This window comes from Malaclemys terrapin, chromosome 10 (assembly GCF_027887155.1).
Source record: "Malaclemys terrapin pileata isolate rMalTer1 chromosome 10, rMalTer1.hap1, whole genome shotgun sequence".
NCBI classification, from domain to species: Eukaryota; Metazoa; Chordata; order Testudines; family Emydidae; genus Malaclemys; species Malaclemys terrapin.
In genome coordinates this window covers 48,875,564-48,892,704 of record NC_071514.1, presented here as the reverse complement: position 1 = coordinate 48,892,704, position 17,141 = coordinate 48,875,564, and the positions used below count along the sequence as shown (strand labels likewise).

Genomic DNA, 17,141 nt, shown 5'->3' with positions numbered 1-17,141 from the left:
AAAGGTATTCAGAGTGTCACAGCCAAATACAAGGTGGAACAGATTGTTTAGCATAAGTAGTTAACGCATATTCTCAGAGACCCTTCAAGGTGAAGTGGTTCATTAACACACCTCAGTCATATGACAAAAGAGGGGGTTTAGTGGGTTTAAGGACTGCCTGTCTTCTTTCTGGACTATTCTTGAATTCTCATGTTTGAGCAAAAAAATATAGTTGTTACTCTATGGTACTATTATTTTAGATGCAGCTGTGATTATAAAAAAAAAAAACTGAAATAGGCAGATCTTCCTTTTACAATTTCACCTTTAAAGTAGTACTGAGTGTCAGTGAATGCAATGAGTAATACTAAATGAGCAGTATGGTAATAATAATTAAATAACTGCATTGACTTATTTTGTCTGAAGACTATCCACCTTCAAGATCACCATCATTTTCTATACTTTCCAAGTTATCTGCCAATGATAGTGTTTCAGTCACATCACGTATGTCACATAGCCACAGTATATCACCTTTAGCAAAAAGAAAAAAAAAAAAAAAAAATCTCCATCAGCCAGAAACAACTATATATAAGTTTGTGGTAAGAACCAGCAGATTACAAAAAGAGGTAATTGATGAAAAAATTCCCTCGTTTGTTTATGCAACAAACTCTCATTTCCATATGATTGAGAACCCACACTTCATTAACATGGTTCAGTCATTAAGACCAGGATACAGTCCACCGAACAGAGTAGATGTCGCAGGCAAATTGCTGGATAAAGTGTATGAAAGAGAAATTGAGCAGTGTGCAAAAGGTCTAGAGGGTAAAATTGTTAACCTGAGTCTTGATGGGTGGAGCAATGTCCACAATGATCCTGCTATATGTGCTTATGTGACAACAGAAGAAGAGAATGTTTTCCTTACAGAAACAACTGATACATCAGGAAATGCACACACAGAAAAATACTTACAAGAAGTAGCAATAAAAGCTATAACAAACTGGGGGGGGGGGGATTCAAATGTCTAGTATGCAGTTTGGTCACAGACAATATTGCAAATGTATCCAAGATGAGAAGAAATCATTTAGAAGACAGTGAAGAGAGTCCTAAGCTAATAACATATGGTTCCAGTGCTCATTTGATGCACCTCCTAGCCAAAGACTTCAGTGTTCCAGAAGTAAAGGCTAATGTTGAAATTGCAAAATACTTCCGTAACAACCACTTTGCAGCAGCTGTTCTGAAAAAAGTGGGAGGAACCAAGCTAACTCTCCCACAAGACATGCGATGGAACTCAGTAGTGGACTGCTTTGAGCACTATATCAAGAACTGGCCTAATCTGATGACAGTTTGTGAACAAAATCGTGAAATAATAGATGGCACCGTCACAGCCAAAGTTCTCAACATTGGGCTTAAGAGAAATGTTGAACACATGCTGAGTACCCTGAAGCCTATTTCTGTAGCCTTGAACAAAATGCAGGGAAATAGCTGTTTTATTGCTGACGCTGTTGATATCTGGAAGGAACTGAGTGAGATCTTAAAAAGAGAAATATGCAATGACAGAGTTAAATAACAAGCATTAAAAAAAATGAATGGGACAAGCACTATCTCCAGCTCAATATTCTCAATACTCGGTACCAGGGTCAAACCTTAACTGCTGAAGAAGAGGAGTTGGCTATGACATGGACATCCAGCAATCATCCCTCCATAATGCCAACTATAATAAACTTCAGAGGATGAACCATTCAAGACATACATGTTTGCTGATGATGTTTTAAAAAAAGTCACACAAGTGAGCTGGTGGAAGTCACTTAAGCACTTGGATTCAGAGACTGTTGAAGTAATAATCTCACTTTTAACAGCAATAACTTCTTCTGCCGGTGTAGAAAGAATTTTTTTCCTTTGGACTAATTCATTCCAAACTGAGAAATCGTTTGGAACCTGAAAAGGCAGGAAAGCTTGTTTTTCTTTTCCAGATTATGAACAAACAGGAAAATGAAGGTGAAGACGACTGAGTTAGCCGCAGAAGCCAATATTTTAAGTTTCTCATATTGACCTGGCTGACAGACGATTAAATTTTTTTTTTTTTTAATGTTTCATTTAACTATTTTAGTTAAAAACAATTTTAACAGAAACAAACCTGATTTTAAAAATATTGACTGTTTAAATTCAAAAATTCATATGCTTGTTTTGTTAAAATATTTTATGTTCGCAGTTGAAGAAAAAAATCCAGAATACATAACGTTTTTGTTTTAGTTAAATAAAACAATTTAAATGTCTGACTGGTGATGTTCTCCTCCTAATACAACATGGCAAGAAAAGCCACCAAATATTAAGGATTAACCTGTTGAATTGGAGATATTTATGAAGTCACTGGGAGGTGAACTATCTGCTTCAATTACCTTCCGTAAATGAAATAACCAATCATTCATTTTCAGATATAGCTGTAAAACTAATCTGAAAAGTTTTCAAAATAAATCACTTTAAAAATGTATAGTGTGTACCTTCTAAAAATGAAACCTACATCTATCTCTGAGTTGTGAAGAATATTTATTAAGGTTATAACAATCAACAAAAATGCACTTTTATGTAGAAATCCATGATTAAATCGAGTCTTCCTGACTAGTGATTTAAATCATGATTTAAATCAATTTAATTTAAATCAAATCCACCCTGCTTGAGAAGTCTATACAGTTCTCGGGGGGGGGGGGGGGAGAGAGGGAGAGAGTCACTGTCCACACTAGTATCAGAGGGGTAGCCGTGTTAGTCTGAATCTGTAAAAAGCAACAGAGGGTCCTGTGGCTCCTTTAAGACTAACAGAAGTATTGGGAGCATAAGCTTTCGTGGGTAAGAACCTCACTTCTTCAGATGTCCACACTAGGGAAATCATGCTACAATTGCAGTAAGCAATAACCATAACATGGACAGATCCTATATGATAAAATGATCTGACTCTAGCAAGCTGGCTCACCCTCTGGGTGGAGAAATTATTCTGGGTGGAGAAATTATTCTGTTTTTTACATTCCCTGATATGGGGAACACAAATTCAAGCTGAAACCTCAATAAATATTTCCTTGGTGCTGAATATCCTAAGATAAAATTTGGCTTGGTGTTCACAAGAACTAAGCATGCATCCATTTCACTGTAATTTTTCCCCCTTAAATCAAACTAATGACTTCTCAAGCTACATTCTTCTTGTTTTGCCTATTAGAAATTTCAAATATTGCCAATGGAAATATTTTTTCCTTGGTTTGTGTACACACGGGGAAAAAAAAAAAAAAAAAAAAAAAAAAAAAAAACCAACATTTACCAACATTTAGTGATAAAAATCCAATTCTTCCAAGCCTAACAAAGGCCTGGTCTACACTACGATTTTAGGTCAAATTTAGCAGCATTACCTCGATTTAAGCCTGGACCCGTCCACACGACGAAGCCCTTTTTTTCGATTTAAAGGGCTCTTTAAATCTATTTCTTTACTCCACCTCTGACGAGGGGATTAGCGCTGAAATCGGCCTTGCCGGGTCGAATTTGGGGTAGTGTGGACGGAATTCAATGGTATTGGCCTCCGGGAGCTAACCCAGAGTGCTCCATTGTCACCGCTCTGGACAGCGCTCTCAACTCAGATGCACTGGCCAGGTAGACAGGAAAAGGCCCGCGAACTTTTGAATCTCATTTCCTGTTTGGCCAGCATGGCAAGGTGCAGGTGAGTGCAGATCTCATCAGCGGAGGTGACCATGATGGAGTCCCAGGATCGCAAAAGAGCTCCAGCAGGGACCGAACGGGAGGTATGGGATCTGCTCCCCCTATGGGGAGACGAATCCGTGCTAGCTGAACTCTGTTCCAGTAAACGAAATGCCAAAACATTAGAAAAAGTCTCAAAGGGCATGAAGGACAGAGGCCATAACAGGGACACATAGCAGTGCTGCATGAAAATTAAGGAGCTAAGGCAAGCCTACCAGAAAGGCAAATGGAAGGTCTGGGGCAGAGCCATGAACATCCTGCTTCTACGCTGAGCTGCATGCCATGCTGGGGGTGCAGCCACCACTACCCCAACCCTGTGCTTTGACTCTGTCAATGGAGAATCATGCAACATGGGTTTTGGGGACCAGCAAGATGATGATGAAGAGATTGAAGATAGCTCCCAGCAAGGAAGCGGAGAAACCGGTTTCCCCAACAGCCAAGATACGTTTTTCACCCTGGACCTGGAGCCCCCGAACCCACCCAAGGCGTGCTCAAAGACCCTAAGGGCGGACAAGGAACCTCTGGTGAGTGTACCTTTGTACATATTACACATGGTTTAAAAGCAAGCGTGTTTAATGATTAATTTGCCCTGGCATTCGCAGCCAGTACAGCTACTGGAAAACGCTGTTAACGTGTATAGCGATGGAGTGGAAACCCTCCAGGGACATCTTCATAAAGCTCTCCTGAATGTACTCCCAAAGCCTTTGCAAAAGGTTTCTGGGGAGGGCTGCCTTATTCTGTACGCCATGGTAGGACACTTTACCACGCCAGGCCAGTAGCACGCAGTCTGGAATCATTGCATAACAAAGCATGGCAGCGTATGGTCCCGGTGTTTGCTGGCATTCAAACAACATTGTTCCTTATCTCTCTGTGTTATCCTCAGGAGAGTGATAGCATTCATGGTCACCTGGTTGAAACAGGGTGTTTTTATTAAGGGGACATTCAGAGGTGCCCATTCCTGCTCGACTGTTTGGCTGTGGCTGAACAGAAATGTTCCCAGCTGTTAGCCATGTGATGGGGGGAGGAGTGAAGTGATCATCAGAGAATTGCATGTGTGTGTGTGGGGGGGGGGGGGGGAGTTATTTGGGTTTGTGCTGCATGCTAACCCGCAAACCACAGCCCCTCCTTTTAAATTGCCAACCCACTTTAAATGGCCAACCCAACGGCCGCTTGGTATGGGAAATGAGGGCGCTGCTGTTTGAAACCATTCCCACATGTTATGAAGGTTAAATAAGCCAGAAGACTGTGGCTTACCATGGCTGCCTGCAAGCCAAATTCTGTTGCCTGGCACTGCGTGAGTGATCTCTCACCAAACCGGCAGGCCCTCAATACAAGAGGCAAAATGCGACTTTGTAACAAAAGCACGTGTTGTGTAATGTGAACAGCAAGGTTTAATGGGAAAGAGCGATCCTATTGTTCTCTAAAATGTGTCTTTTTAACTACCAATCTCCCTTCCCCCCCCCCCACCAGCTATAAATGTTTCTCCTTCACAGAGGCTAGCAAAGATTAGAAGGCGAAAAAAACCGCATTCGGGATGAGATGTTCTCTGAGCTGCTGCTGTCCTCCCACACTGACAGAGGTCAGCAGAATGCGTGGACGCAGACAATATCAGAGTGAAGGAAAGCACAATACGAACACGAGGAGAGGTGGCGGACTGAAGAGAGTAAGTGGCAGGCTGAAGATGATAGGTGGCGTCAGCTTGCTGACAGAAGGCAAGAGTCGATGCTCCAACTGCTGGAGCATCCAACTGATATGCTCCAGCGTATGGTTGAGCTGCAGAAAAGGCAGCAGCAGCACAGACCGCCGCTACAGCCCCTGTGTAACCAACAGCCCTCCTCCCCAAGTTCCATAGCCTCCTCACCCAGATGCCCAAGAATGCGGTGGGGGGGCCTGCAGCCACCCAGCCACTCCACCCCAGAGGATTGCCCAAGGCTGGCCTTCAATAATTTTTAAAGTTTTAAAGTGCAGTGTGTCCTTGTCCTTTCCTCCTCCCCCACCCCACCTGGCGCTTCCCTCTTCCCCCTCCCCTCCCGGGCTATCTTGGCAATTATCCCCCTATTTGTGTGATGAATTAATAAAGAATGCATGAATGTGAAGTAACAATGACTTTATTGCCTCTGCAAGCGGTGATCGAAGGGGGGAGGGTAGGGTGGCTAGCTTACAGGAAGTAGAGTGAACCAAGGGCGGGGGGGGGAGGGTTTCATCCAGGAGAAACAAACAGAACTTTCACACCGTAGCCTGGCCAGTCATGAAACTGGTTTTCAAAGCTTCTCAGATGCGCACCACGCCCTGCTGTGCTCTTCTAACTGCCCTGGTGTCGGGCTGTGCGTAATCAGTGGCCAGGCGATTTGCCTCAACCTCCCACCCCACCATAAATGTCTCCCCCTTACTTTCACAGATATTGTGGAGCACACAGAAAGCAGCAATAACAATTGGAATATTGGTTTCACGGAGGTCTATCCGAGTCAGTAAACTGCGCCAGCATGCTTTTAAACGTCCAAATGCACATTCTACCACCATTCTGCACTTGCTCAGCATATAGTTGAACAGCTGCTGACTACTGTCCAGGCTGCGTGTGTATGGCTTCATGAGCCATGGCATTAAGGGGTAGGCTAGGTCCCCAAGGATAAACTATAAAAGCAGCAAAGAGTCCTGTGGCAAAGTTCCTCCTCTATTTTGGTGGGTCCTGCGCTTATTGGCGGATTTTCTTGCCTCAGAGATTCACCATGTGGGTTGAGGAACAGCCCAGAGACCTTCCCCTCTGGAAGAACCCACAGTCCAGGTCAATTAGGAGGTTTGGGGGGAACCTGGGCCCGCGCTCTACTCCGGGTTCCAGACCAGGGCCCTGTGGATTGCAGTTGCCTATAGTGCCTCCTGTAACAGCTGCATGACAGCTACAACTCCCTGGGCTACTTCCCCATGGCCTCCTCCAAACACCTTTCTTATTCTCACCACAGGACCTTCCTCCTAGTGTCTGATAACGCTTGTGCTCCTCAGTCCTCCAGCAGCGCACACACTCTCAGTTCCTTGCGCCTCTTGCTCCCAGCTCCTCACACTCGCACCACAAACTGAAGTGAGCTCCTTTTTAAAACCCAGGTTCCCTGATTAGCCTGCCTTAATTGATTCTAGCAGCTTCTTCTTAATTGGCTCCAGTTGTCCTAATTAGCCTGCCTGCCTTAACTGGTTCTAGCATGTTCCTGATTACTCTAGTGCAGCCCCTGCTCTGGTCACTCAGGGAACAGAAAACTACTCATCCAGTAACCAGTATATTTGCCCTCTACCAGACTCCTGTACCCCACTGGTCTGGGTCTGTCACACACCTTAGACTAACAGACGTAACAGCTTTCCACGAAAGCTCATGCTCCTATACGTCTGTTAGTCTATAAGGTGCCACAGGACTCTTTGCTGCTTTTACACATCCAGACTAACACGGCTACCCCTTTGAAGGATAACTATAGGCATTTCAACATCCCCAATGGTTATTTTCTGGTCTGGGAAGAAAGTCCCTTCCTGCAGCTTTTGAAACAGACCAGAGTTCCTGAAGACACGAGCGTCATGTACCTTTCCCAGCCATCTCACGTTGATGTTGGCGATACGTCCCTTGTGATCCACCAGTGCCTGCAGCAGCACTGAAAAGTACCCCTTTCGGTTTATGTACTCGCTGGCTTGGTGCTCCGGTACCAAGATAGGAATATGGGTTCCATCTATTGCCCCACCACAGTTAGGGAATCCCACTGCAGCAAAGCCATCCACTATGACTTGCACATTTCCCAGAGTCACTACCCTTGATATCAGCAGCTCTTTGATTGTGTTGGCTACTTGGATCACAGCAGCCCCCACAGTAGATTTGCCCACTCCAAATTGATGCCCGACTGACCGGTAGCTGTCTGGCATTGCAAGCTTCCACAGGACTATCGCCACCTGCTTCTCAACTGTGAGGGCTGCTCTCATCTTGGTATTCTGGCACTTCAGGGCAGGGGAAAGCAAGTCACAAAGTTCAATGAAAGTGCCCTTACGCATGCGAAAGTTTCGCAGCCACTGGGAATCGTCCCACACCTGCAACACGATGCGGTCCCACCAGTCTGTGCTTGTTTCCCGGGCCCAGAATCAGCATTCCATGGCATGAACCTGCCCCATTAATACCATGATGTGCACATTGCCAGGGCCATACTTTGCGAGAAGTCTATGTCCATGTCTATTTCCCCATCACTCTCGTCACTGCGCTGCCGTCTCCTCCTCGCCTGGTTTTGCTTTGGCAGATTCTGGTTCTGCATATACTCCAAGATAATGCACGTGGTGCTTATAGTGCTCATAATTGCCGAGGTGATCTGAGCGGGCTCCATGATCCCAGTGCTATAGCGTCTGGGCTGAAAAAAGGCGTGAAACGATTGTCTGCCGTTGCTTTCAAGGAAGGAAGGGAGTGGGGGCCTGACGACATGTACCCAGAATCACCCGCGACACTGTTAAGGCAGACTCATCAGGCATTGGGATCTCAACCCAGAATTCCAATGGGTGGCGGAGACTGCGGGAACTGTGGGATAGCTACCTACAGCTACCCACAGTGCAACACTCCAGAAGTCAACGCTAGCCTCGGTACTGTGGACGCAGTCCACTGACTTAATGCACTTAGAGCATTTTGTGTGGGGACACACACAATCTACTGTATAAAAACAATTTCTAAAAACCCGACTTCTATAAATTCGGCCTAATTTCGTAGTGTAGACATACCCTAAGCCTAACAGCTTTAAACCTAATAGAGGCTAAATCATAATATACTGATTGTCATCTTGGGACATGAAGTAGTGTTTAATCCATGGTATGTTGTTGTACATTTGGCAGGTAAAGTTGCATTTCTCATTCTATGACCACCAAGTAGCCCCTAGATCAACAGTATGCTGGCAATCAGCTCAAAGAAGAATAAAAAAGCCAGTAGTCTGTAAAACTCAAGGTGGTGTTTCTGTTGTTTAGATACAATTAATTCATGAGGAACTCACTACTGACTTCAGGAAAGTCTAAAATTAATTAGGATAATTTGATTAGCCATCAATATCACTGAGCATTATGAGCAACCAAAATTGATAGAGAAGGATTCCAGGAATATAAACCAGCCTACAATATATATATTTATTTAAAAAAAAACCTGCTGAACTTCATAATTCCGTTCCACCACAGTTATAACAGCAATCAAGAGATCACAGCAAAGTAACATCAAGACCAAAGTAGAAGTTCCTGGATGCTTACCTGTTCCAAATAGATATCCACACTGCCTCCAGATGTTGGGCTAATGGAAGCAACAGCCAGAAGTGGATGAAGAGGGTGCCAAGTTATGTTGGAAGGGGACCCAACTGAATCAGGGACTTCTATTCTGTGACCAACATACACAGCCATAGTGACATACACAGTCCTAGGTAGAGTCCAGATCTGTGCAAGGGAAAAAAAAAAATTCTAACAGATTAAATTAAGAACTGGGCAAGATTTAAAAAAAAACAAAAAAAACCATCTTCTTCACTGTACTATGGTGAAAATAAAAAGGGTGAAAATGACGTTTTGGTACAACCTTTAGAAGCACACAAATTTCCTTATTGAAATAGTCCAATGGTCCACGTAGGCCAGTATCTTGCCTCCAGCGGTGGCCTGAACTGGATTATTTCAAAGGAAAGTGAAGGAATCCAGAATTTCCCTGCCAAATTTACAACACACCACGGATTAAACATTACTTCATGTCCCAAAATGACAATCAGTATATTATGATTAAGCCTCTATTAGGTTTAAAGTTGTTAGGCTTAATTAGACTTGGAAGAATTGGATTTTTATCACTAAATGTTAATAAAAATCGAATTCCCTGTATAAACACAGAGACAGCAAAAAGGCAGCAGAGACCAACTGCCGCCCCCCCATACAGTACACTATTGTGTTAAACCTAAACTACTAAAATATAAAGGGAAAGTTTAAAAAAAATTGACAAAGTAAGGAAACTGTTTCTGTGCTTCTTTCATTTAAATGAAGATAGTTAAAAGCAACATTTTTCTTCTGCATAGTAAAGTTTCAAAGCTGTATTAAGTCAATGTTCAGTTGTAAGATTTTGAAAGAACAACATAACGTTTAGTCATGGGTGTGCCCGGGTGTGCACAGGCACACCCTAATGCAGGGGTGGGCAAATGGCTCCACTCTCCCGTCAGCCGTCGGCCCCTCCCCCACCTTCCCAGGCCAGCCCCCGCCTGCCACACACACACCCCCGTGGGTCGCGCCTGCCACACACACACCTCCCGCCCCGGAGCATCCCTGCCTGAAAGAAAGCGGCACGGCCTGCTTGTGCGGCACATTCCTGCTCAACGGCTGTTTACTGCCCCAGGGTCCTAGTGCCCCCCCATCCCTAAATGGCAGGGCAGGCTGCCCTTACCCTGCCCTTCCGCCCTAGCCCTGAGCCTCTCCAACGCCCCAAGCCCCTCAACCCCAGCCCTCATCCCCCCCACACCCTAATCCTCTGCCCCAGCCCTAGCCCTGAGCCCCCTCCTGCATCATGAACCCCTCATTCCCAGCCAGAGCCCTCATCCCCCCACACCCTAATCCTCTGCCCCAGCCCTGAGCCCCCTGCATCATGAACCCCTCATCAAAGCCACGCTACTGCAGCGCTGCCCAGGGCTGCTCCTGGATGCGGCACGCTGGGCTCTGGGAGGGGGGGAGGCGGGGGTAAGCACATGATAAGCCCCTCTGGGCTGGGCACCCCCACACCCCATCCTCCCCCCAGCTCTGAGCCCAGCCCCTCTGAGCCAGGCACCCCTTGACCCCATCCCCCCCACAGCCCTGACCCCCAGCTCTGAGCCCAGCCCCTCTGAACTGGCCAGCTGGGCATCCCCCAGCTCCGAGCCCAGCCCCCCTGAGCTGGGCACCCCCAATCCCAGCCCCCCACAGCCCTGACCCCCAGCTCCAAGCCCAGCCCCTCTGAGCCAGGAACCCCCCGACCCCATCCCCTGCTGCCCTGACCCCATCCCCTGCTGCCCTGCTCCTCCATGGCCCCCCCTCCCCAGGGGCTGTGAGAGAGGGAGCAAGGAGCAATGTCCAACACTCCCTGCATCCAGGTCACTTTCCCCACCTGGGCCGTGTAAGGGGAGAGCAGCAGCTCCTAATGCTTGCCTCACAGCACAGCCTGGTGAGCAAAGGTCCATGCTGTTTCTCCTCACACACACCCTTACAACCCCCAGGGGGGTATGGAGGAACTTTGCGGGGAGGGGGGGGATTTATCTGTGTGTCACCACTTGCCAGGGTGCGGGAACAATTTGTACAGTGGGGGGTGCAGAGAGCCATTGAATCAAACTGTAAACCCTGTATATAATGGAAACCACTTCAAGCCAGGGGGTGCAGCAGCATCCCCAGCACCCTTAGTTGCAGCACCTATGCTGCTCGCCCCCGCACCCCCATTCCTCTGCTGGGAGGAAGCAGGGAGAAATCTGGGCGCTCCCCTGCCAACATTCACCTCTGTGCTGCCACACAGCGCCCTCCTGACTATGACATCCACACAGCCCACCCCTAAGGTCTGCACTGCCCATATGGGTTTCAGTGTGGGGCAGAAGGTGACAGCTAGGGGTGTGCAGTCAGAGGGGGATTTTATTTCCCTATTGAAGCAGGTTCTCTCAGGGTATTTGGGTGGCCTGTACCATGATGCAATCTATTTTTCTGGTGGAGCATCCTTGTTTGGTAAAGGCCTGATATAGGGTATGTCTACACTTAAAACGCTACAGCGTAGACACTACCTACATCGACAGAAGGGATTCCCATTCCTGTAGGTAAGCCTCCTCCCCAAGAGGCGGTAGCTAGGTCAATGAATGAATTCTGTAGCGCTGTCTACACCAAAAGTTAGGTTGGTAGAGGTATGGCTCTAGGTGATATAGATTTTTCACATCCCTGAGAGACGTAACTATACCAATGTAAATTCCTAGCGTGGACCAAGCCTAACTGTGTTAAGGTATATATGCCTGATTTTCTCCTCGGATTACATTCTGTGGTATCTGAGTACGTGGCTGGAGATAACAGATTTTTTGGGGTGGTTACTGGATCTTTGAAGGTAGATGTGGTGATCCATGGGTTTCTTGTATATTGTTGTATGTAGAGTTCCATTGTTGAAGCTGATCATGGTGTACAGGAAGTTTATGCTAGTGGTGTGTTGTGGAGAGAGTTTAATGGATGTGGGGGGGAATTGTAGTTATATGAGGGAGTTTAGGTCATCTGTGCAGAGGATGAAAAAGTCGTCATACAGCTCAGGTAAATCATTGGTTTTGTGATGCATATGTCCAGAAATTCTTCTTCAAGGTGGCCCATGAAGAGGTTAGCATTTTAGGGAGCCATCCTAGTACCCATTGCTGTTCCCAGGGTATGGGCAAAGTGTTTTGTTGTTCAATGTAAAATTGTTATGCGGGAGGATTAAATAGACGAGTTCGGTGATGTGTTTGGGCTGGATATTCAAGGGTTGTCCATTGTCTTGTAGATATTTGAGGCAGGCCGTGACCCTATTATTGTGAGGTATGTTGGTGTATACGGAGAGGTCATGCTTGGTGGCAAGGATGGTGTTCTGAGGGAGGTTGTTAATATTGCAGAGTTTTTGAAAAAGTCAGTTGTATCTCAGAGGAAGCTGGCCCTTTATGTGGTGAGTGGTTTGAGGATGGTTTCTAGGAGTCCCTGTAGTCCTTCAGTAAGAGTGCCATGGCCAGATATGATGGGTCTGCCTGGTTCCATTGTTTGCATATCTTGGGAAGCTCATAGAAGTCCCCAGGGTGGGTAAGTGGGGGATGAGGTTGTAGAGATTCTATTGTAGTTATTTGGGGAAGGATTTGATGATATCCTTAAATTCCTGGGTAAATTGTGGTGTAGGATGTTCTTTGAGTTATTTATAGTAGATGTATTTAGCTGTGACACTGAGTAAAAGCTAAGTACATTTCCCAGACCTGAAGAAGAGCTCTGAAAAGCTCAGAAGCTTGTCTCTCTCACCAACAGAAGTTGGTCCAATAAAAGATATCACCTCACCCACCTAGTCTCTCTACTATCCTGAGACCGACATGGCTACAAGACTACATATATTCCAAAAGGCATAGATTGTAGTTAAAATCTAGTTAAACATAAATGTGAAATCCTTGCAGATTTGGTGGTATTACCATGTAATTTTAGAGTCAACCCCCAACAGAGGGCACTCCTAGTTTCTCTCTGAATACCTACATGAAATTGCCATAATAGGCCTACTTATATATTTAAATAACTAGACCACAGTACTGAGTCAAAGCTCTAAAACCACACTAGTGATGCTTGCTGTAACCTGGTAAATGAGATATCCACACATTCACTGAAGCATCAAACTTCTGATTTTGTAGCTTTGCCTCTGAAGATCCAGAAATGTTTAACCCCTTCAAACTTACCACACCTAAGAAATGTTTTCAAACATAAGGCCAGGATTGTCTTTCATTGTTGTAAGTTCCAGCACTTTTTATTTTTTGCAAAGTCTCGAACAAGAGAGCCTCTCCTTGGAAAGTTAGAGACTTCAGGCACATGGGTGATTAAATCCATCATGAAATACAACATCTACAAATATGCCAATCTTTATCTTCTTAATAATCTCCCAAACCCAGGCTACCCTAGCTCCAATGCATTTTCTTAAATATATTTTAAGTGAGTAGCAGCCAAATAGTATTTTAATCATTGCCTTCAGAGCTCTAGCCTAAGTATCAACCCAAAATATACTTCTGAAATACCACCAAGGTGCCCCAAAAGTGTTTCAAGAACTTGGAGTTAAAGTACTCTTTTGGGACTTCGGCTCTCAATGGGTCTCCATTCAGGCACAGCAGTCCATAAATCTATATATGCTCTTTCAACTACCTTAATCGTTAGAATCTGCACGCCTACTAGTAGTTCATTAAGCAATGTGAGTAACATTTTTCACGAGGTTTGTTCTCTCATATCCAAGAGATAATTGTGTGCGCAGTGGAACATTTTATTTTGGTAGGGTTTTGTTTTGAAACTTTAAATAGTAACATGTCTTTCAAAATAAAAATCAAACTTCTTAAGAGAGAGGGAGAATTTTTTTTGAGATCCAGATTAGCAAGTTTAAGGTTGTTGCAATGCATAAAAACAAACCAGCACACCATTTGAACAGTCCTCATCCACAGCTGCACGATTTAGATTCAGGCAAGCCAATTATGATTATAGTTCTTCTGCCCTGATCTCCACAACTCCTAAAGATGTTTATAATATCACACATGGAATATCAACTACCTAGGGTGACCAGATGTCCCAGTTTTATAGGGACAGTCCCGATTTTTGGGTCTTTTTCTTATATAGGCTCCTATTACCCCCCCACCCCCTGTCCCAGTTTTTCACACTTGCTGTCTGGTCACCCTACAGCTACCCCAGATTCCAAATCAACTTCCTCAACAAAGGTTTCCCCTCTTGCTCAGTTACATACCGGTCAGTGAATCTTGCAGCAAATACAATAATAAACAGTTTTCCAGATGCTTTTCTGGGACACTTCCCTCAGAAACTCTGCAATTACCCCTATAAAGTCTCTCCGTGGATGCTTCTTTCCCCCGTACCATTATTTGTAATATTTTAACAAACTCTAAAAGGGTTTTAAATATTATATATGAAAAAATATACGAAATCAAGGTATATTATACAAGTGACAGAAGTCAAAGGCCTGGTCCACACTAACCCCCCACTTCGAACTAAGATACGCAACTTCAGCTACGTGAAGTCAGCTAGCTGAAGTCGAAGTACCTTAGTTCGAACTTACCGCGGGTCCAGACGCAGCAGGCAGGGTCCCCTGTCGACTCTACATACTCCTCTCACGGAGCAGGAGTACCGGGGTCGACGGCGAGCACTTCCGGGATCGATTTATCGCGTCTAGACAAGATGCGATAAATCAATCCCAGAAGATCGATTACTTACCACCGGACCCGGCAGTAAGTATAGATCTACCCAAAGATGGACACACTGCAGATAAAGGGCACAGATTTAAAAGCCAGGTTTCAAGGGATATTGTCAAATTCAGTTTTTAAAAAACTGATCTTACCCATTTAATAATCTAAAGTAGTAAACTTTAAAGTGAAAAGGACTGTAAAAAGTCTAATTTAGACCCTGAACCAACAATGAACTCCACGTGGGCAGAATCCATTCATTTTTACGACAAGACACTGGCCAATTCCCCCAATTTATTTATTAATTCTCATTTTTGTGTTCAAATTATTTATTAAAATGTACAGCAACAAAGAAGCAGTACATCAGTAAACAAGTCAAATGGACTGTAAAACAAACAGAAAAAGAAAATATTTTACTGGGAAAATATCAAAAAACCCTTTTTCTAATCATGATTAAGCATAAGATTTGATTCCACAACAGGCATCTTCAAGATCACTCCCTTCCCCTACAATAAAAGATCTGACCCTTAACTGCAAGTTTCTTAAGCTCTCTCAATAGCTGCCTTCTCCAATTTATAGCTCATACTCACTGTAGTGTAACAAACTGCTACTGGTAACAAATTACGTCAGATAGTTTTTCACACTTCACCGGACTGGAGGGCAAGAGACCCCCGCGCACACACAGGTTCCGAAGGCTCAATTGGGCTCAGAACCAGATCCCGAGCTCCCTCCCCTCCCGAACAGACCAGACGCCCGAACCGGATTCTGCACGCCGCCAGCAGGACGGGCCCGGCGCCCGAACAGCTTCTCGCAGAGGTAGGGGGCAAAGCAACCGCACGCCAGGCCGTTCTCTAAGGCCTGCGACCCGGGACCCCTCTGTCCGCGCCCCGCAGTTCCACGCACTCTTACCCGCCGCTAGCAACAGCGCAGATGGCCCAGTGCGTGAGGGCAAAGACACGCTGAGGCCTGCGTGGCGGCCTCCAGACCTCCACTCGCACCGAGATGCTTAGCGTTACCCCTGACAACAGCGGAGCCCATGCCACGGAAACCGCCGAACCCGACGGCCGGGGAAGCCGAACGGTCCCGGAACCCCCCGGCCTAAACCGAACGGTCACGGAAACCGCCGAACCTAAAAGCCGAAGAACGCTCTCGCCACTGCGCGAATGGGGCTGGCCCTTTAAATCGATGAGGTGGGAGGAGGGGCTGCTCCCGTCCCCACCACGGTCCACGCGCAGCGTGCGCCGCTGCTGCCTGTCCGGCCTGCCCCTGGTGGGAGGAGATCACACCAGCTCTCTTTTATAAGGAGCTTTTCACCAGTAGCTCTCAAAGCACTTCACAAAGGCAGTCGGTCTCATTAGCCCCCTTTTACAGATTGGGAAACTGAACCACAGAGCAGGGAAGTGACATGCCGGAAGGGTGACGAGACAGCACGTGTGAAAAATCGGGGTGGGGGTAATAGGAGCCTATATAAGAAAAATAGGGTTACCATATTTCAGCGAGCAAAAAAGAGGACGGGAGAAGCCCCGCCCTAGCCCCGCCCCTGCCCCTCCCACTTCCCGCCCCCCCTGACCTCCCAACCCTCCCCCCGTTCCTTGTCCCCTGACTACCCCCTCCTGGGACCCCTGCCCCTAACTGCCCCCCAGGACTATCTAAGCCTCCCTACCTCTTGTCCCCTGACTGCCCCAACCTTTATCCACACCCCCACCCCCAGACAGACCCCTGGGACTCCCACGCCCCATCCAACCACTCCCCACCCCCTGACAGCCCCCCCCAGAACTCCCAACCCATCTAAACCCCTCTGCTCCCTGTCCCGACTGCTCCGATCCCTCTCCCCACTCCTGCCCCCTGACAGCCCCCCCAGAACTCCCAACCCATCTAAACCCCTCTGCTCCCTGTCCCCTGACTGCTCCGATCCCTCTCCGCACTCCTGCCCCCTGACAGCCCCCCCCAGAACTCCCAACCCATCTAAACCCCTCTGCTCCCTGTCCCCTGACTGCTCCGATCCCTCTCCCCACTCCTGCCCCCTGACAGCTCCCCCCCAGAACTCCCAGCCCCCTACCCCCCCGCTCCTTGTCCCCTGACTGCCCCCTCCTGGGACCCCTGCTCCTAACTTCCCTCCAGAACCCCACCCCCTACCTAAGACTCCCTGTTCCTTGTCCCCTAACTGCCCCCTCCTAAGACCCCCCCCCCAACTGCCCACCAGGACCCTACCCCCTACCTGTACCCTGACTGCCCAAAACTTTCTCCACTCCCCCCAAAATGCCCCCCCCGTTTCTTGACTGCCCCCTCCAGAACCTCCCTGCCCCTTCTCCTGCCCCCCTTACCCTGCTGCTCAGAACAGGGTGTTGGGCTCTGTGCGAGCCGGACACGTGGCTAAGCTCCCCAGCACAACAAAACCCGGTCCCTGGCCCTGCACAACAAAACCCGGTCCCTGGCCCGGACCGGGTTGCAGGGGAGAGCAGCCCTTGTATCAGCACAAAGTGCTCTCGCTCCCGTTTTGCTACGCTGCATGGCAGTAACCGCTCCCAGTTG

At 46.8% G+C, this 17,141-nt stretch overlaps 1 protein-coding gene across 5 annotated transcripts in view; it reads right to left on the bottom strand.

The window, feature by feature from the left end:
• The window catches only part of IFT140 (intraflagellar transport 140), a 228,629-nt gene extending 212,858 nt beyond the window's left edge, over positions 1–15,771 (bottom strand). For 2 of the 5 annotated variants that reach the window (XM_054041945.1, XM_054041949.1), the window contains exons 1-2: positions 15,519–15,770; positions 8,953–9,132 (exon numbers count right to left, since the gene is read on the bottom strand). In XM_054041945.1, the coding sequence (XP_053897920.1) occupies positions 8,953–9,099 (147 nt within the window). In that variant the 5' untranslated portion in view covers positions 9,100–9,132; positions 15,519–15,770. Of the gene's footprint in view, positions 1–8,952; positions 9,133–14,485; positions 14,569–15,518 lie in introns of those variants that run through there. The other 3 variants (XM_054041948.1, XM_054041947.1, XM_054041946.1) reach the window with 3 other exon arrangements.
• Between the last annotated feature and the right edge of the window lie 1,370 nt (positions 15,772–17,141).